This window comes from Oratosquilla oratoria, chromosome 20 (genome assembly GCF_046742065.1).
Source record: "Oratosquilla oratoria isolate Oo_2021 chromosome 20, ASM4674206v1, whole genome shotgun sequence".
Taxonomy (NCBI): domain Eukaryota; kingdom Metazoa; phylum Arthropoda; class Malacostraca; order Stomatopoda; family Squillidae; genus Oratosquilla; species Oratosquilla oratoria.
Window position 1 is genome coordinate 61134070 of NC_134796.1, and position 22656 is coordinate 61156725.

Genomic DNA, 22656 nt, shown 5'->3' on the forward strand with positions numbered 1-22656 from the left:
TATCTATGTATATATATATATATATATATATATATATATATATAGATATATATATATATATATATATATATATACACAACGCCAATCTCCTCAAGTTCTCGTTTGATATATCCTACAGAAGTTATTATATTAATAACAAACTAGAACCTAATTCATTTATACAATCACTCAATATCTATACCTTCAAGTCTTCAGGATCCGAAGGAGCCGAACGACCTTAGGGTACTTGCTGGACGACCTTGCATTCGGCCTTGGGCAGAGGTGGGCAACCTATTTCTCGCGTGCCGAGGGAGTAATATTATAGGCCTATATATACGAGTATAGGCCTCCCTTCCTTCATCACTCTGGGTCCGAGTTCGCCACCCAGCGCAACATGTGGTTACCAATACTCATACAAAAGAAGTTAGAGATTTACAAGTTTTTTTGTTTTAAGGTGAGCCCTGGGCTTGGCGTGCCGGAGAAAAGTCATTTGTGTGCACGCGTGCCTGGGACATTGTTTTTGTATGATTACAATCGTTTAGCTATCTAAACTAGATTACGACCGTGATTTCGTTGAACGGAAACGTGATTAAGTAATAAATTGATATAGTTGACCTAACGCCGGCACTGTATCATCCCAAACGGAGGGTTGAAAGACTATAACATGCATAATCCCCACCTACTCCCAATCCCATTTTTCAATAACGAAACCAAATAACATGACAATAACGACAAAATCCCCCCCCCCTGAAATCCGATCAGCATTGGGTCACAGCTGTGCAGGAGAGACCATATATAAGAGAACCGATAAAGACCACTCAGACCTCGATTACGACGAGTCAAACTGGGATGGTGTGTGTGTGTGTGTGTGTGTGTGTGTGTGTGTGTGTGTGTGTGTGTGTGTGTGTGTGTGTGTGTGTGTGTGTCCGTGTGTGATTCAACATGGTCTTGGATCACGTGTTGGACTCCTGATCGACAGCTACTACCCTCCTGGAAGAGAGCTGAGTTCATATTTGACAGATCTATGGGTAATGCTGTGACCCATGTGTGTGTGTGTGTGTGTGTGTGTGTGTGTGTGTGTGTGTGTGTGTGTGTGTGTGTGTATGCGTGTTCGTGTGTGATTCAACATGGTCTTGGATCACGTGTTGGACTCCTGATCGACAGCTACTACCCTCCTGGAAGAGAGCTGAGTTCATATTTGACAGATCTATGGGTAATGCTGTGACCCATGTGTGTGTGTGTGTGTGTGTGTGTGTGTGTGTGTGTGTGTGTGTGTGTGTGTGTGTGTATGCGTGTTCGTGTGTGATTCAACATGGTCTTGGATCACGTGTTGGACTCCTGATCGAAAGCTACTACCCTCCTGAGTTCATATTTGACAGATCTATGGGTAATGCTGTGACCCGTGTGTGTGTGTGTGTGTGTGTGTGTGTGTGTGTGTGTGTGTGTGTGTGTGTGTGTGTGTGTGTGTGTCCACCATAGTCTTGGGTCACGTGTTGGACTCGTGATCGACAACTACTACCCTCCCGGGAGAGAGCTCAGAGCTCATATATGACCGATTTATGGGTAATGGTGTGACCTCAAACGCACTCACACACCCAACTCCCAGCCCACGAGAGTTGGAGTAACAACCCGCAGCGCGGCGATACTAAAAATATTTCAGCCCTGGCCGAGATTCGAACCCGGACCGCCGTGTCGTGGACGGCGCACGTGTGAAAGGAGTTTACCAAACCTCGCCTAGCTGTCTACGTAGGCGGGCTAAAAGAGGGGATTAGTACTCATCAATGTCTGATTTCTTTGGATTTCCTCTTCTATAACAAACGTAAGGACAAATTCCGCCACAGGCAGCGCTTCTGGCGGTATTAATGGAGTGGATTTGGCTGGAAAATAGCCACACGTGAGGCTGAAATGGCAGGCACATAAGAACATAAGAATGAAGAGGACTGCAAGAGACCATAAGGCCTACACTAGGTGTGTGGTAGTTCCATGTCCATTACCACCTATCATCTCCATCCATAAAGTTGTCTAACCGTTTCTTAAAACAACCGATAGTTTCAGCAATCACCACATGGTTACTAAGTCTATTCCATTTGTTAACCACTCTATTGATAAAAATGGTTATCACACTGGGCTTCCACGGGCTTCACCAGCTTCGGCAGTTGAGAGTTCGTTTGAGTAAAAACGACTTCGGTTACAATATTAAAAAATTTCAAATCTCCAAAAATCAAATAATCTCTCCGTCATATACATAGTAAATCTAAATGATGAACTAAGAGATACGAATGTTAGAAATTCTGTTGAAATGTTCTTAGAGAACTCTAGATTTCTTCAAGCGAAGTCCTATTCTAGGTATTCGAATGGAGGTTGGAGGTAAGATGTCGGAGGAAAAATTGCCCAGTGTGATAACCCCTTAAATATGAAATGAGGGGCACAAACGGATGCGAGGAAAGGGAAAGATAAGAGGAGGCAATGGGAGATAAAAACGATTGGAATTTAAAAGATTATGGTAACGTACGGGAGAGATAAGTATAGATATGAGATAATGGTCCGCGAGAATTTATAGATAGAGAGAGATAGAGAGGGAGGGAGAGAGAGAGAAAGAGAGAGAGAGAGAGAGAGAGGGAGAGAGAGAGAGAGAGAGAGAGAGAGAGAGAGAGAGAGAGAGAGAGAGAGAGAGAGGGAGAGAGAGAGAGAGAGAGAGAGAGAGGGAGAGAGAGAGAGAGGGAGATAAATAGAGAGAATGAGAGAGTGAGAGAGTGAGAGAGAGGAGAAATGAAGAAAAGGTAAGATAGTGAATGAAAAGAAGAAAAAGGAAAAGAGATGAAATGGGATGGGAAAGGAAGGTAAAAGAAGGGAAATAAAAAGGCGGGGAGAGAAGGGAATGGAATGGAAGAGAAGAAAGGGAAGGGAATGAAAGACAAGGGAAGGAAAGGGAAGAGAAGGGAAAGGCAAGAGACGAGAAGGTAAGAGAAGGGAAGAGAAGGGGAGAGAAGGGAAGAGAAGGGAAGGGAAAGGAAGGGAATGGAAAGGAAAGGGAAAAGAAAAGAAAGGAAGGGAAGGGAAGTTAAAAGGAAGAGAATAGAAAGGAAAAAGAAAAGAAGGAAAAGGAAAAGGAAGGGAAGAAAACGGAAGGGAAGAGAAGGGAACGGAAGAGAAGGTAAGAGAAGAGGATAGAGAGGAGTGACTGAACGAAGAGGGAATAAATGCTGTCTTGTATGTGTGTGTGTGTGTGTGTACACGAAGCCTGCATACCTGTGTATATATGTATACGAAACATGTGAGTATATGCACACGCGTGTAATCGTGTGTGTGTGTGTGTGTGTGTGTGTGTGTGTGTACGTGTGTGTGTGTGTGTGTGTGTGTGTGTGTGTGTGTGTGTGTGTGTGTGTGTGTGTACGTGTGTATTTCCTTACTTCGACGGCACTACCGATACCCTTCCCATGACCATCTTATGACAACCTCAGAAAGACGGGTCCTGTTCACACTAGCGGTTTGAACCGCAGGGAAACCGCGGCAGCAAAGCACAGTTAATAACTACGCGGTTGTGTGTGAACGCCTCCATTGACTTACATTGTAATTGAACAGTCGCGGTTTGAACAGGGGTTGAGACCAACAGAAGCACTGATGTTTCTATCCTAAAAAAATCAGCTTTGGGATTTATTTCTATTTTGTATTTTGTAACTGTAGGCTACAGTAACCAATTTGTAATCAGCCAATTACATTAACTGTAATTTCAGAACCATTACAAACCTATTGAGCGCTGAAACAATAGGTTGTTTTAAGAAAAAAAAAAATAGATAATTTTATTGATGGAGATGACAGGTGGTAAGGGACATGGAACTGCCTAGTGTAGGCCTTATGGTCTCTTGCAGTCTCCTCCATTTTTATGTGTTCATGACTTAGGGACTATTCCGCTTGTCGAAGTTTTGAGAGATTATTAAGAATTAATTTGATCTTTGGTGAAAATCGGACAATATCCAAGAAAGTTTGCCTAAGAAAATATACTTTCACATTTCCAATGACCATGACCTTGACCTTGACCCAATTCTTTCCAAAATTTCATGAGGTCATATAGAGACCTTTGGCCCCCTTTTCTGAGAATTTCATCTCAATCGCCCTGGCCATTTCACCGTAATGTTGCCAAAGACGAAGGGAAGAAACTCGAACGAATTCAATACCTCGATCCCGGACTCCGCCTGGGCGAACGTGTGGCTGCCCGGAAATGAACCTCGGAAGCGACGTTCACGAGAACGTAACATGGATGAAGGTGTTGAAGCCGGGGGAATGCTCTTCAAAAAGAGTTTTATAGAGCACTCTTTAGAGCAGGATGGAGAGAGAAAGAGAGGCGAGAGAGAGAGAGAGAGAGAGAGAGAGAGAGAGAGAGAGAGAGAGAGAGAGAGAGAGAGAGAGAGAGAAGGAAGGGGAAAGAGGAAAGGAAGAGCCGGATGGGTGAAGGGAGAGGGAGAAGAGGGAAGGAGAGGAGAAAGGAGACAAAGGGAGTGAGGGAGAGGTGAAGAGGGAGACAAGGAGGAGAGAGGAAAGGGAAGGGAGAAGGAAAGAAGGAAGTGGGAGTGGGAGAGGGAGTGGGAGGGAGGAGAGCGGGGTGGAAATGAGAGGGGAGGAGAAGAAGAGGAAGACATTGACGAGATCGGGGAAAGGAAGGGAAGGAGGGGAATGGAAGGAGAAGAGGGCGTGGAAGGGAGAGGGAAAGGGAGAGGGAGGGAGAGGTAAGAAGGGGAAGGGGAAGGGAAACAAAGTGAGATATAAAGGAAGAAGGGTAAGGCGAGGGTGACAGTGAGGGGAGGGGAAAGGTGAGGGGAGGGAGAGGGTAAGGGGGAGGGAGAAAGGAAGGGGAGGGGATGGGGAAGGGGGAGAAGGGAAGGGGAGGGGGTGAGGATGGGGAGTGTGTGACAAGGAGGGGAGGAAGATTGAGACAGTAAAGGAGGAAGGAGATCAGCGAGAGGACGGGGAGGGAAGAGGAAGAGGAAGAGGCAACAACAAAAGCAAGACCGTGAATATTCTAAGCTTTGAAACCACCTATAAAAAAAAAAAATAAATAAATAAATAAATAAATAAATAAATAAATAAATAAAATAAAAAATAAAATAAGAAATAAAACTTTATCGAGTATGTAAACAGAGATGTCCTTGACAGATTATACGCCATAAATCAACAAAACACTGAAACCATATTTTTTTCTTTATCTATTTTTTATATCAATGCACCACGACCAAAAACAGTTGTGACAACCAAATCCTGTGAACTCGAAAATTCAGTTAAAAAAAAAAAAAAAAAAAAAAAAAAAAAAAAAAAAAAATCATGACCCCCGTGTGAAACAAACAAACAAACACTTCCACAACATCAAACACAAACACATCAAACCCGCCCCCCATCTTCATAGGCGACCCAATACAAAACACGTAAGGCATTTAGATGGGTTCTGATACTTCGCGAAAATTACTGACTCGCGAAATAGAGGTTCCGATCCACATTTGTTGTATCCACATTTGTTGTATCTATTGGATATTCTTGGCCCTTTTATGTATAGAACAAAAACTATCGCAATCCACCTTGGGCAAAGGAAATGAATTCCCAAGATTCAAATACATTCAGTTCAGATATCTGAATATGTTTACCGTTAGCAAAATGCCAGCGGTTCTTGGAATTACTTTGATAAAAGTATTTGAATATAAGATGAAATGTTAATAATACACTATGATGATATAAGAATATTGATAATAATAACAATAATAATCAAATCATGATCATGATATTAATGATAATAATATCAATGATAACAATAGTAATAATGATAAACAGGTAAAATGTCATCATAAGGTCAAAGCAGGTTAAATGCTATCATAAGGTCAAAGCAGTTTAGATAAACTCGTAAGGTCAAAGCAGGTCAAATGACATCAACTCAAAGATGCCATCATAAGGTCAAAGCAGGCCACATGAACTTGTAAAGTCAAACCAGGTCAATTGCCATAATAAAGTTAAAGCAGGTCAAATCCCAGCATAAGGTCAAAGCAGGTCAAATGACCCCATAAACGCAAAGCAGGTCAAATAACCTCATAAGGTCAAAGCAGGTCGATTCATATAAGGTCAAATCAGTTCAAATGACAACATAAGGTCAGAGTAGGTCAAACGACCAGATGAGTTCAAAGCAGGTTAAACGACCCTTAACATCCACTACCACCTTCATTTGCTTATCAATTTAATCTGTATCTTTTATGTCATTTTAATGACAGCTATATTAAGCAATTTGTGTCTCATTTGGCCGCCGTATCAAAACTCCCTTAGAGTCCATTATTGCCTTGTGTCATAATTACCGATGCTTTTGGGAAACACAAGGGAGCTTTCATTAGTACGATTTGTTTACCAAACCGTTTCTGACATCAGATCTGTAATGAATTACAACGGAATACTTATTCTGCAGGGAATACGTAAGTCTATTTGGAGGAAACATAAAGAATTACAGGAAATTAGATTAAGAACAAAGCGACGAGGAAATTGTCATAAATTAATAGATGGTCGGGAAACGAACCCGGGTCAACTGGTTGGAAGGCAGCGACACTAACCCGCTGGCCGAGCGGGTTAGGGAATCGTTACTTGCGACGAAGGTTGAGAGGATGGCGGTTCGAACCATGCCACCGGCGAGTTGAACCAAGGGCATGGTTCATTAAATTCCACGCTACAAATTCCTCTGTAAGGGGCATCGTCCTAGTCCCCGATAGGGGGAAGTTTGTGACGTTTAACCCCATAATCAACATCAAACAAATAGATAAAAAATAAACTACAATCACAACCAATTACATAAGAACACAAGAATGAAGGACATTACAAGAGACCATGAGGCCTACACTAGGTAGTTCCATGTCCATTACCACCTGTCATCCCTATCTATAAAGTTGTTTAATCTTTTCTTAAAAACAACCGATAGTTTCAGCGCTTACTACATGGTTACTAAGTATCCTATTCGTTAACAACCCAAAATCTTCTTTGCTCTAAAAGGCCTACAGTACAGATTTAGGCTGTGGCTTTTTTGGCCTTTTAAAGATTCTACAGGGTCCTTAAAATAAATAAATAAAATAAAATTCTTTCCAAACCTAAAGTAACTTAAATTTAAAAATAAAATGAAAAGATTCCCCTTTCTTCAAATGTAGTTCCCCACTGAAATGGAAACAAGTTGGCACTCACATAACCTCCCCCCCCCAAAAAAAAACACTCGTAACACAAACCTTAAAAAAAAGCACATAGCACTACCTCTCACCCACACGCACATACAATAAAGGAAACTAGTTTAAAGTACATAGCACTAAAAAAAAAAAAAAAGGAAAAAATACATCCCTCACATAAAGCTAAACGAAAAAAACATTACCCCCACCCCCACAAAAAGAAAAAGAAAACTGATTTATATACATAACATGGACACATAACACACACACACACACACACACACACACACACAAACGGGGGGGGGGATAAGGAAACATGTTTGGTACTACTCACATAAAACTGAGATTTTGACGGAGGCTTTCATTTCCACGGGCAGTGCTGGGTGCTGAGCGTGGCAGCCGTAGTGGGAGCCGTCGTCATCGGCGGTGAGGCGAATGGTGATTGTGGACAAGAGGTTATGCCGCCGGTGCAAGCTGGCCTCTTGTAGTAAGTCCTTACGGGAATCTGGAAAGAAAAAAAAAAAAGAGAAATCAGTATATTTGGTCCCGAAAATAGGTGTCAACAATGTAATAGCGACATTAGTAAAATCTAATAAATAGATAAATAAATAAATAAATAAACAAATAGAATAGAAAATAAATAAATAGATAAAATAAATAAAATAATTGATGTGCCTATTATCCTGATAAGGTTGACACCAAGATAAATTAGATATAGCAAAATAAAAAAAATCCTTTAAAGGTGTAAAAAAACCGACAAAGAGGAATTAAAAAAACAATGAAAATTATAATGATAATAATAGATCCTCACTGACACTAAGAGGAATTAATATACAAATAAACAAATAAATAGATACATAAAATGTTTCTCTTCACTAGTGTAAGAATAACTTCAAAGAAAAATTAATAATAAAATATATATACATACATATATATATATACATATATATATATATATATATATATATATATATATATATATATATATATATATATATATCCCTTCAGTGGTGTAAGACTCTTCAAAGAAGAAGTAATGATAAAACAATAATAATAATAAATCCTCCAATGCCGTTTAATACAACGATGAGAATTTGTGTGTCTCCGCGAATTCCTACATTTCCAACTTTGGACAAAACTGGAGACATTCTTCGGGAACTCGAAATTTCTTCAAGAATGCCAAGCCTCACACGAGGCTTCTGAAGCCCACCTTTGGCATAAAGACGTAACATCATACGAGAGGTGCAAATATCTCTCTTTCTCTCTCTCCCCACCCTTCTTCCCCTCTCTCTTTCGCTCCCCCCTTCTCTCTCCCCTACCTCTCTCTCTCTCTCTCTCTCGCCCCCCTTTCCCTCCCTCCTCCCCTCTCTCTCTCGCCCCCCTCTCCATCTATCTCTCTCTTCCCTCATCTCTCTCTCTCTCAAAGAGCTCTTCATGTGTTTGGAAGGACATAAACAACAACAGGTGTGACGTTCTGTACTATGAGACAATGATGCAAACTCAATTCTATATTCTATGGTGTTGACATATAACTATATTTGTCTTCTTTAGTGAAATGTTGGTTTCAAAAGAAACGTTATGTGATGATGGAGACTTTATCAGTAAGACGTTTCGCTTATTAATGTAGAGGTTTATTAAGTACATACATGCTGGATTCAACTTTCAATACGCCCTTACAGACTTATAGCTCTGTGGGTACGACACTGAACCTGTTTGTGACACATTTGCTCGCAACATGTGACCAAGATGTACGTGACACAGCGATCAACATGCTATTAACAAATTATGTTAACCATACGGTTCATAACATGTTAACAAGTGCGTGTGCTGACATTGCCACGTTTCACCACAACGGCATTCCAAGGTCATAAGATCGATAATCCTTAGCCATATAAGGGTATTATCACCCTTGTGGTATTTCTTAAAAAAAAAAAAAAAAAAAAAAAAAAAAAAAAAAAAACGTAAATAAATTTAATAAATAAATAAGGTTAATAAATAATGATAATAATAAAATAAATAAATAAGTAAGCAAAATAAGAATAAATAAATAAATAAATGTAATACGATAAAATAAAAAGTCATACATTCTTCTACAGTGTAGAATGCATGTAAGCGTTCTCAAAGACAAAATATAGTATATATATACATATACATATATATGTATATATATGTATATATACATCTACACTGAATGGTTCCCAGCGATCAATTGATATCTTTATTCAACCACAAACAACTTTTAATTCCATGCCATCGCAATCGAGACTGAAGAATCGCTCGATGGAGACATTTTGTTGGAAATTGAAACGTGGACGAGCCGAGGATTCGAACCCAGCTAACCCGTAACAAAGTTACAGTGACTTAAACCAATGCGCTATCGAGCGATTCTTCAGTCTCGATTGCGATGGCATGGAATTAAAAGTTGTTTGTGGTTGAATAAAGATATGTATATATATATATATATATATATATATATATATATATATATATATATATATATATATATATATATATACACATACATATCTTGGTATAGCCCCGATGCATCATGGTTCATACGTTAGATGTATGGAAACTACCATAAACATTAACTAAGTACTTTACGACGAAAAACATACACACACTCACACACACATACATGTATATATATATATATATATATATATATATATATATATATACATGTATATATATATATATATATATATATATATATATATATGTATGATTCTACATCATGTGTCACATACGATCGTCCGTAACGACATATTCAAAGCAATGTAATAACAATTAATTCCAGGAAACCTAATCCAGCGGCTCGGCTCAACCCGCCTACATATCATGGGAACAGATCTCCATTCCCCTACAGTCCAAAAAAATATACACATTCGAGATCCTGGTTTCCCCTCACTTTTCCCCTCTCCCCTCACACACCGACAACTCAATCCCTCCCCTCACCTCCCCTTCCCCCTTCCTTTCTCCCTTCCCTTCCCTTTCCTTCTCCCTCCTTCACTCCTTCACTTCCTGTGCTTCCTTTCCTAGTACTTCCTATTTGTTCTTTCCCTCCTCTTCTCCTTCACCTTCTCTTCCTCCTCCTGTTCTTCCTCCTTCTCCTTCTGTTCCTCCACCTTCTCTTGCTGCTCCTTCTCCACCTCCTACTCTCGTCTTCCTCCTACTGTTCTTCCTCCTCCTCCTCCTCCTCCTCCTCCTCCTCTTCCCTTTCCTTTTCCTCTCTCCCCTCACACACTGACAACTCAATCCCTCCCCATCCCCCTTCCTTTCTCCCTTCCCTTCTCCCTCCCTCCTCCTTCACTTCCTGTGCTTCCTTTCCTAGTACTTCCTCTTTGTTCTTCCCTCCTTTTCTCCTCCACCTTCTCCTCCTCCTCCTCCTGTTCTTCCTCCTTCTCCTTCTGTTCCTCCCCATTCTCTTGCTGCTCTTTCTCCACCTCCTACTCTCGTCTTCCTCCTCCTCCTCCTCCTTCTCCTCCTCTTCCCTTTCCTTTTCCTCTCTCCCCTCACACACCAACAACCCAATCCCTCTCCTCCCCTTCCTTTCCCTTCCCCCTTCCCTTTCCTTCCCCCTCCTCCTATCTACCTTTCAAATTCCCTTCTTTCCACCCATTCCTTCTACCTTAGGCTCCCTCCCTTGTTCACTCCTCCCTCCTCCTCCTGTTCTTCCTCCTTCACCTCTTAAACCTCCACCTTCTCCTCCTCCTTTTTCCCCTCCATTTTCTCCTCCTCCTTACCCTCCTACTCCTCCTCCTGTTCTTCCTCCTTACCCTCCTACTCCTCCTCCTGTTCTTCCTCCTTCCCCTCCAGCTTCTCCATCTTCTTCTCCTGCTACCCCTCCTCCTCCACCACCTCATTTCCTCTTCCTCTTCCTCCTTCCCCTCCTACTCTTCCACCTTCTCCTCCTGCTTCTTCTCGTCCTCCATGTCCTCATCTCCTCTACCTTCTATTGCTCCTCCTCCTCCTTCTCTTTCCCTCCCTCCTTCCTCTATCAATTCTCTTTGTTTCTGTATTTCCTTTCCTAGCTCTCCCTCTCCCTCCTTACCCTCCTCCACCTTCTCTTCCTCCTCCTCTTCTTCCTGTTCCTCCCTCTCCCCTCCTGCTCTTCACCTTCTCCTCCTCTTCCTGTTCTTCCTCCTCCCCTCCTGCTCTTCCACCTTCTTCTCCTTCTGCTCCTCCTCTTCTTCCTCCTTGACCACCTACTGCTCCACCTCCTCCTCTTCCCCTTCCTGCTCCTCCACCTTCTTCTTCTCCTTCCCCTCTTTCTCCTCCAACTCCTGTTCTTCTCCATCCCCCTCCTCCTTCTTTTCCTCATCCTGTTCCTCCATCTTCTCCTCCTCCTGGTTCTCCACCTTCTCCTCCTCCTCCCCTCCTTCTATTCCACCATCTCCTCCTCCTCCTCCTACTACTATTCCTCCACCTTCTCCTCTTCCACCTCCTGTTTTTCCCAGTCCTTTCCTCCTTCTTCTCCTCCACCTTCTCCTCTTCCTCCTCCTCCACCTTCTCCTCCTGTTCTTCCTCTTCCCTTTCCTCCTCCTCCTCCTCCTCTTCCTCCTCCTGTTCTTCCTCCTATTTCTATGAGCCCCTCCTTCCATTTCTCGCCAAACGTTTCTATTCATCTCTTTGGCGAACTGAAACCCCGCCCCCTTTTGTGACGTCACACGCGCTCGCAAGCTCTGATTGGTTGAAGCCAGGACACAAATCTCATCTATTATGTACTGACTTCTCTTCATAATACAACAGTATCTTTACAAAAATGCGACCAATTTTAAGCCAAGGAGAGTTACACAAACGTCAAAATAATTTAGATAGATATTATAGAGATTATCTTCACGTTCTAATCTAGAACCATGTCCAAAGTCTAGTAGGATTGTCTAACATTTGCTAGATAAAACATTCTAGTTTTGATTGGACAGAATATAATATATTAAGAACCTCATCAAGTAGAAGCTTTCTTGACATGTAAATAAAAAGGTAGAGAGAGAGAGAAAGAGAGAGTGAGAGGGAAAGGGGATGAGAGAGATAAAGAGAGAAATAGAGAGAGAGAGAGAGAGAGAGAGAGAGAGAGAGAGAGAGAGAGAGAGAGAGAGAGAGAGAGAGAGTTATAGCCAGGCATAGTGTGGGAGGGAGGGAGAGAGAAAGAGAGAGAGAGTTATAGCCAGGCATAGTGTGTGTGTGTGTGTGTGTGTGTGTGTGTGTGTGTGTGTGTGTGTGTGTGTGTGTGTGAGAGAGAGAGAGAGAGAGAGAGAGAGAGAGAGAGAGAGAGAGAGAGAGAGAGAGAGAGAGAGAGAGAGAGAGAGAGAGAGAGGAGACTAAGCAATGTATTTCAGACCCCAGTGCAGGGTTTCGCTGAACTCTGAACAGATGTTCAATGTGACAAACAGTGTCAGACATTATTATCAATTACGAATTATCATGTAGCACTGCTGACGACCATTTAATACTGAATCATGATTACACTTGACGGGAGACGAGTAGCTTAAAGATGTATTATCTTTCTCTTTCTCCTTCTGCTTCTTCGTCTTCTTATGCTTTGTCATCATCTTCTTCGTCATCATCTTCTGCTTCTTCGTCTTCTCCTCCTTCTGCTTCGTCGTCTTATTTTTTCTTCTTTTTCTTCTTCTTCTTCTTCTGCTTCGTTATCGCATCCTCCTCCTTCTTCTTCTTCTTCTTCTTTTTCTTCGTCTTCTGCTTGGTCATCTTCTGTTTTTGCTTCTGCTTCTCAGTCTTCTTCTGCTTCCGCTTCGTCATCTTCTTCTTCTTCTTCTTCTTCTTAGTATTTTTCTTCTTCTTCTTCTGATTCGTCGTCGTCATCATGATCATCAGCTTCTTTTTGTTTTTCTTCTTCTTCTTCTTCTTCTTCTTCTTCTTCTTCTTCTTCTTCTTCTTCTTCTTCTTCTTCTCCTCCTCCATCGTCATCATTTTCTTCTTCTTCTTCGTCATCATCTTCTTTTTGTTTATCTTCTTCTTCGTCATCATCTTCTTTTTCTTCTTCTTCTTCTCCTCCTCCATCGTCATCATTTTCTTCTTCTTCTTCGTCATCATCTTCTTTTTCGTCATCTTCTTTTTCTTCTGCTTCTTCGTCATCATCTTTTTGTTCTCTTTCTTCTCCTACTACCATCACTAATGTCACTGTTATTACTACTACTACTACTACTACTACTACTACTACTACTACTACTACTACTACTACTACGGCTACTACTACTATTTCTTCGTCCTCGTCCTATTTCTAGGCCTTCAGTTATTCCTCGATTTTTTTATCTTCTTCTTTTCTTCTACGACTAATATTCGTACCTTTATAACTTCTTCTACTTCTATGTTTTCGTCTTCTTTGTCTTTCACTTCTTCGTCGTCTCCTCCCTTTTCTGTTTCTTCTTCTTTTGTTTCTTCTTCTTTGTGTCCAGATTAATTTTTTCTTTCTTCCTTTTCTTCTTCATCTTCTTCCTTCCACACTTCTTTACTTTCTTCTATCATCTCCTTTTCTACTTCTACCTTTTTTCATCTTCTCTTTTTCTCCTTCTTCGAGTAGTTAGAAACGTGTCTATTGGCTTCTTGAAGACGAACATTGACAGACATTTTCTCATAAGTGGATTACCAGGAGGGAATAGAGGCAGAGAGAGAGACTGAAGCCTGCCAGCCTCAAAGCGCCCGTGGCCTCATCCCTTTGTCCCTTAATTCTTCGCGAGGCTTCGTAAATCGCCATTTCCATTCCATTGCGCTCCTAATTGCTTATAATCTTGGCTATTTTCTCGACCCTTTTCTCCCGCCACTGGCCTGTTTCAGGATCTATGATGACCTTTTTTTTATTATTTTTTTTTTATTATTATTTTTTTTTTTATCTTTGGCTTCGCAATGTTTGCTTGCCTCCTCCTCCTCCTCCTCCTCCTCTCCTACACATTTTTTTTTCTTTTGTTTCGTTTTAGGGGTTTAGGGTGTTGCGTTTGGTTTTTGTGACGTTGAATTTACTGAATTTGTTTCATTGCTTAAATGTTTATCTACCAAATTTACTTATGCATGTATATTTTATATCTTATACACACACACATTGACAGACAAATAGTCGCGCGCACACATACGCATACACACACAAACAAATTGTTTATTATCAGTGTATCACTGTATCACTCTTAACTCAATAAACTCATTATCATGATCTATTATTATAATTCATTATCATTACTATTATCATTATTGTTATTTTACACACACACTCACACACACACACACAAAGCTGAGCATATCAATGAATACTATAACAATTCAATGGATTAAGGAATCAACATTATATAGAGGCGACGATACACCTACGAGATTGGATTTGATATTAACCAAAGATCCTGAGGTGACTGAAAACATTGAATTTCTAGTACCCAATAGGCAAGAGTGATCGTGTGGTCCTGAAAAGACCTTAAAAGTCCCTAAAACTGGTCCCTAAAAGTGGGAAAGACGAAAATATAGGAAGACATAATACACATGGAAGATACAAGTATGCCAAGTTTATGATTATTTATACATACATACATATACACACACATACACACACACACACACACACACACATATATATATATATATATATACATACATATTTTTACATATATATACATATATATATACATATATATATACATATATATATATATATATATATATATATATATATATATATATATACAAAATCCATTTTTTAAACTAGTCCCTCCCTTCTCTCCTATATCATTTTCACTTTCCCCTCTTCCTTCATCTCGTCCTCGTAATCGTCCTCCATCTCCTCGTACGTGTCCTCGTCCTCCTCCTCTTCTTCCTCCTTCTCTTCTCTTGCCAAACAGTTGCGGACCGGAGTGTGTGTGTTTATGGACAGGAGCCCTACGAGGTACGACGGCCCAATATTGTCCACAACATAAAACACATCACATTATTCGCGCTATCGCAAGCGCACCTGTGTGTACGTGTGTACGCGTGTGATCGTGTACACATGTGTATGTGTGTGTGTGTGTTTGCCAGTGCTTCTATCCTTGTGGACAAACTCGTGTAGCTCTAGCGTTTTATTTTATGTTTCATATGTTAGTTTGGTTGTGTGTGTGTGTGTGTGCGTATATATGTATGTGTGTGTATGTAAACGCACATATAAGTGAGTGAGCGTATTCATACCCTACCCACTCCCCCTACAGCAAAACTCACTACAAAAAAAAAAAAAAAAAAAAAAAAAAAAAAAAAAAAAAAATAATTAACTTAATTTCTCGACGGTATGCAAATTACCCAAACCAGTGAATCAAGAGCCAAACCGTGATCCTTAACAACAACAACAAGAGAAATTGACAGCGTCTGTACAGCCATAAACTCGGAAAAATAATTGTTGACTCAAGTCTTTACAGGGTTGTAAATTTGCCCATGACACGAATTTGCCCAGGAACAACTTTATAAACTCGACCACTGTGATTTATGTGGCCACTGTCACTATATATCGTTATATCGAGTGGCCCGAGTCGCCATTTATCACGTATTTTTGCTCTCTTCTCCGTTATGAACTTCTTGGTAAATCTCGGAAAGAGGAAGACGGGGGAAGGGGTTGTCTTATATCTCTCATGTCCACCGCACTTCAATTCCTATACGTGCTTGCTGCCTGACAGTCTTCCTTACTGCCTGCCTCCCTGCCTGACAGTCTGCCTCGCTGTCTGACAGCCTGCCTACTTGCCTGCCTGCCTGCTTTTCTGCCTGATAATATGCCCCTCTACTTGCCTGCCTGTCTGCCTACCTTCATGAAACACAGCCTCCATGTAGGGAAGAAGACAATGCGTCACATTCTCCAGGAATGTCCAGTGGGTCCTTACTGCTTCGACCAAGTTCTTAAGGAAGTACATGACACTGCTTTACAGTGGATATGGTTTCAGCATGATACGATATATGGACATGCACATCGACCACACCACCTACTCGCTTGTTTACCTTGAAACCAAAACTCCCTCCCCACCTAACACTGGTCAAAGGCTTTAACAAGGGTGATGCAGGCAAGGTCATCATATTAAGACAGCATAGGCAAGAATTGGTTGACCAACAGATTGGTTAACGAATGGAACAGACTTCATGGATGGGGATGATAGGTAGTAAGGGACATGGAACTGCCTAGTGTAGGCCTTATGGTCTCATGCAGTCTCCTCCATTCTTATGTTCTTATGAAAGGTGGAAAGGGACATACAACTCCCTAGTGTAGGCTTTATGGTCTCTTGCAGTTTCCTCCATTCTTATGTTCTTAAGAGTACATCAACACGCATGCTGACCTACAATAACTTCCAGTTTGGTTGAGAGAGCGAGATTCCAGAGGCGGGGATTCCAGCGACGAGGCGCCGTGCTTCCTTCACGTACTGAACTTATGACGCGCTGTCAAACTGTTCGCATGTCTAATGGATTCCGCTCGAAGCTTCTGCCTCGCTCCGCAGAGTTCCAGGATTAATTAAGTCTTTGAGTCAGTCGCCTTGAGGAGGTTCCTTCGTTTGATTAAAATCGCCTGGAGGCAGACATAAATAAAAATAAAATGTCATCCGTGATGTAAAGAATCCTGTGTTATGAGCCCCTGTTGCCGTCATCGGAAGTATACGTGCTGGTCTCGCATTCGTATAGTTAAGGGTTCGAATCCCGCACCCCTCTCCGATTCCCAGTAAGGGAATGTTACCCGTCCCAACAGTCCCCAAAGTGCATAACAGGGCAAAGATGACGGGTTCGGCCGCAGCTACTCAGCGCCTCCTGTCGTAGACCCTTCATTTTCTTTCTTTGGTATTTGAGGAGCTCCGTGAGAGAGTGATCCAAGCGCCACGGGCAGCCGGACCCAGATTTATATAAGGAAAGAATTATTTTAAGAATACCACCGAAAATACCTTTCACATCAACCCTGTTACTACAGTGTTGTCCTTCACATATTTTATTCTGCCTATCACAAGATAATTTCATTCAACCAAAGTACCACAACAAGGAACATTAGAAACCAACAAACTCATTAGTTTTAGCGAAGTGTTTTCTCTATTTTATTCTTGTTGTCCAAAGACGATCCTATTCCATCCAGAGGGGAGGACACTTTAAGGGCCATTTACACGGTCGAACAGTTTGACAAACCCGGTTTGTCAGACAAGTATTTGAAATGATGTTTGACCGTGTGAATGGAATATTTGGTCGTCAAACACGTTTGTCGAACGTGTTTGACAACCAAATACCCTATTCACACGGTCAAACATCACTTCAAACACTTGTTTGACAAACCGGGTTTGTCAAACCGTTTGGCCGTCTAAACGCTCCTTCAGCCACGGAGTTCCTACAGAATGAACCAAAGACTAAGAATCTCTGAGTAGACTACACTGTATTGCTAATGCTGGCGCAGAAAATGAGCCCTGTGGCACTCCCATTTGCATGAAAAACCCGTAACTATATTTCAGGCTCTTACGATGTGTTTTTATATTTTATTTATTTTTTGTAGTTTTGATGTATCTTATTTTACACACACACACACATATATGTACACACACACACACACACACACACATATATATATACATATATATATATATATATATATATTTTCCCACATGAATTAATAAGTTCCGCCGCTGAGACTCATATCCTTGCATAAGCGACTTTTTTTTTTTTTTTTTTTTAACACAGCAAGGACGATACCATTACGCCACGTCCTTGATTTGTAAAAAGCATAGCACATATAAGGGTTCGAGTCCCAGCGGCGGAGCTTATTAATAAATTTGTCATAACGACATACACATACGCATATGTCTGTATATACAGTATATATATATATATATATATATATATATATATATATATATATATGTGTGTGTGTGTGTGTGTGTGTGTGTGTGTGTGTGTGTGTGTGTGTGTGTGTGTGTGTGTGTGTGTCCCTCTTGGGGACACCCTGTATTGCATATCCTACCAACATTGTTCGACATTGGTTTCCACATTTACTCCAATACCTAATCATAATCCTTCGATCACGCAGGCCCTGTTCACACTAGCGGTTTCAACCGCGGCGGTTCAATTACAATATTAGTCAACGGAGGCGTTCACATACAATCATGCAGTCTTTCATTGACTCTGCGGTACACCCGCGGTTTCTGCGATGTACAAACCGCTAGTTGGTCCTTTTCATTTCATTAAATCTGTCGTCAGATTCTTCTTATGTGAGGAAATAAATAACAAGAATAAAAAAATAAATCTATCAATCAATTAATAAATCAACAATAAAACTAAACGAAATAAAAAAACATATATAAAAAAAAAATAATAATACATGTGTACCTTCAAATACCACTTCAACAACTTGTTACCGATATACAGGTGTCACACTAAGCGGCGCAGCCGGATGCGTCCAGATGATGTTTGCAAGTTCGCTTAGCTTAATAAAATCACCTGACGACAGCAGCCAGAACTTGATATGACAACCCCCATCTCCCCCTGGTTAATACATTATTCTAACCTTTCGAGACTAATGACTCATAAGGGAGACTTAACTACAGCCATCAACAGGCCGCAACGGCACCGCGACGGATAGTGTGACACCGGCCTAATAGGTTACTATTACGCCGGGAAGGGGGGAGGGGAAGTGGGAGGAACCGGGGCGCATCCCACCAGCCACTCCCACCCCTGAGTATTGTTCGCGCCTTCAAACAACCACTCCCTCCTCAACCAAATTTCAATCCCGGGCACCGGACGGAGTTCCGTTAGTCCGGGACTTGTCTCCCAGAATCCGGAGCTGCTCTGACGAATGGCGTTTTTTTTTTTTTTTTTTTTTTTTTTTTTTTTTCCGAGAAGGGCTGAGGGGGAAGAGGACGAGGGAGGTTGGGAGGGAGAGTTGGTATGGCACAGATTCGTGGTGGTGTTAGATATATATGTATATGATTCACCATGGTCTTGGATCACGTGTAGGACTTGCGATCGACAAATATTTCCCTGCCGAAAGAGAGCTCAGAGCTCGTATGACCGATCTATGGGTAATGCTCTGACCTTACACACACACACACACACACACACACACAAAACTCCCCGCTCAGGAGAGTTGGAGTAGCAACTTGCAGCGCAGCGATACTGAAATTATTACAGCCCTGGCCAGGACTCGAACCTGCACCGCCGTAGTGACGGCTGGGAACTCTAACCACTGCGCCACGAGTCGTGTGTGTGTGTGTGTGTGTGTGTGTGTGTGTGTGTGTGTGTGTGTGTGTGTGTGTGTGTGTGTGTGTGTGTGCCGTTCATGTTGAAAAGAACAAAAATTATCCAAATGCTTGACATGGATATAAAAAATGGACACAATAATTGATATAAACACAAGCACACACACACAACTCGTGGCGCAGTTGGTAGAGTTCCCGGCTGCCACTACGGTGGTCTGGGTTCGAATCCCGCCCAGGGCTGAAATAATTTCAATATCGCTGCGCTGCGGGTTGTTACTCCAACTCTCGTGGGCGGGGAGTTGGGTGTATGTGTGCGTGTATGGTCACAGCATTACCCATAGATCGGTCATATATGAGTTCTAAGCTCTCTTCTGGAAGGGAAATAACTTTCGATCACGAGTCTAACATGTGATCCAAGATCATGGTGAATCACACACACACACGGCCCGTGTTTACATAAATGTAAGGACGTATCCGGGAGATTACGTTTGCATTTATTCCCGGGATTCTGTGTTCCCCGGGATTTTGTGAGTCCGGGAAAGCAGTGTCCGTTTGTAAATCGAGTGACGGGAACATAGAATATTTTTGTTCACGTTAATTCCGGGGTTTTCCTTTGGTGAGAAAGAGCGCGGGCACTGCAAACAAGCGTGCAAGTGACCAAACACATTTAGCATGTGACCGAAAACATCCAGGAAAAAGCGAACTGGAAAAAAAAAAAAAAAAAAAAACAAAAAAAAAAAAAAAAAAAAAAAAAAAAAAAAAAAAAAAAAAGCTTTCCAGCGGTAAGGGAAGAAGTCGGAAAGATAAAAGTGTGTTTATCCAAACATTAGCAGCAAACCGGGTCACGAAATCTAACGTAATTGGATTAAGTTAAACCCTACAGTTGGGACAAATCTGAACTGAAATGACTATTTTATCTCTGCTTATGGAGGATCGAAAACCACTTTTGAAGGAGAACAGGGGACGAATTTATAAAAGATCCTAACCCTTAAGTCTAGACATAAATCTTCAAAATGCCGGATATTTTACCTAAATCTCAATGTCGACGACCTAAATGCTTATGTCTAGACCTAAATGCTTATGTCTAGTTATATAGGGATTTAGGTATAAATTTATTTAAGTCTAGACTTAAGAGTTAGGATCTTTTATCAATTCTGCCCCAGGATCCTAATGACCACGAGGAGATATATAAGAGCCTTTCACTTCTAGTCTTCAACAAACCTACGCTTCAAGTCTCAGGTGAAAGAAAATAACAGCAAATAATTAAATAAACAACCAGACGAACAAATAAGCAGATAAATGAATGAATGATCAAAATCACGAACATATACGTCCACTTGTAAGTACTACAGTCTGATGCCCTTAAGGGAGTTGTTGTAGAAATGCATGAATGGATCGTAGATTCATGACGTCATCTACGATGTCGTAGTATTCATATAATGTCAAATGTAAACAAATAAGCTTTCTACAGTTACATCGAAGACTCCCGTCACTGTAGTACCTATAAGTGAAGACGACTGTACATCCACAACCCAAAGTCCCGTGACATTTTAGTCTACCTAACAGTGATCTACCTAACTATATACCAAGGATTTTTCCCCTTTATAAGGCAGTTAGCCAAGTCAAAAGGCAAGTGCCCACCTCCACCCATCCCAGTCCCATCCACCACCCTTTCCTCCATCCCATCTTAGCTCCTCGTGGATGACGGGTCATCCCTGTATCTCGTCCACAAATAGGTAAATGAATAAATGAATGGATAAATAAATAGATAAATGAATAGACAACGAAATTATAGTATTAAAAAACAAATAAAAAATGAATAAATAAATAAACAATAATACAAATAACAAATCAAACCAAATAAAAATAAATAAATGGATAAATAAATTAATAAATAATTCCTTATTCTTCGGAAACCGACCAACCCAGCAGACACCCTCTCTCTTCGCCCGTTCGCCAGGAACGTTATCTTGAACTGACGTTCAGAGATAAGGAAGACCACTGCTGTGGCTATTGATGACGTCACAAAAGATAAAAAAAAAAAAAAAAAATTGCAGAATCCCAGCTGCTCAATCGTTCAGGGTCGTTCGTCTGAAATGCTTCAGGCCTGAAATGCGAAATATGGCCGCGTCTGTTTGAAGGATGAATGACTGTAAGCATTTTTCTTATGGATCCGAAGCCAGAGGGAGAAATAAAGCAGCAATAAATCGTCTCGTGTAAATCATACAAACGTACATACACACGTGCACACACACAAACGTACATGAGGTAAGTATGATAATTAATTGGAGAGGAAGAAACAGGAGCTCATAAGCGTTGACCCCCTTGTGTATTACTGCAATTAGGTGAATGAGTTAAATTAGGTAAATGCAGTATACACACACACGCACACACACACAAGCATACACATATACACAAATAAGAACACACACAAAAGAGCATACATATACACACAGAAACAAGTACAAACACACATGAAATTACACACACGGCTCGGTGGCGGATTGGTAAAGCACTGGCCTCACAAGCCAGAGAACCGGGGTTCGATTCCCCGGTCGGGCGGAGATAAGTTGGGTTTGTCTCCTTTCACGTGTAGCCCCTGTTCACCTAGCAGCGAGTAGGTACGGGACGTTAGTCAAGGAGTTGTGACCTTGCTGTCCCGGTGTGTGGTGTGTGAGTGGTCTCAGACCTACCCAGAGATCGGCTAATAAGGAGCTCTGAGCTCACTGCCGTAGGGTGGTGTCTGGCTGTCTCGACAGAGACTGCAGCAGATCCGAGGTGAATACACATACATACAAACACACAGACATACACACACACACAAGTACACACACATACAAAAACAAGTATACACACACACACAAGAACACTCACACACACACACACACACACACACACAAGTACACACACATACAAAAACAAGTACACACACACACACAAGAACATACACACACACATACGCACACATACACGCACTCATGCACATAACTTATCTACAACCATGTTAATATATGTGTACATGCCCATGTAACAAAACATATGCACACACAAGCATGCAGATGTGTACAAGCATAAAAACCTACGTGTGACGGCGCGAACATATAAGAAAATGCACACACACACACACACACACACACACACACACACACACGCACGGGCACACATACAGTCAGATTATTTTGTTAATCTTTTCAATGCTGGGTTTAGAAGGTTTAATATGGTTGTTTAGATGTAATTTAATTCAAATGGAAGAATCTTTGGCATTTCAGAGGTTATAAAATATCATAGTTGTCTAAGATACATACACACACACACACACACACACA

At 41.2% G+C, this 22656-nt stretch overlaps 1 protein-coding gene across 4 annotated transcripts in view; it reads right to left on the reverse strand.

Moving 5' to 3' along the window:
- The window catches only part of LOC143036592 (nephrin-like), a 1505960-nt gene that overhangs the window by 391339 nt on the left and 1091965 nt on the right, over window positions 1-22656 (reverse strand). For all 4 annotated transcript variants that reach the window (XM_076204155.1, XM_076204154.1, XM_076204153.1 and 1 more), the window contains exon 5: window positions 7489-7659. In XM_076204155.1, coding sequence (XP_076060270.1) covers window positions 7489-7659 — 171 coding nt within the window. The remainder of the gene's footprint in view (window positions 1-7488; window positions 7660-22656) is intronic.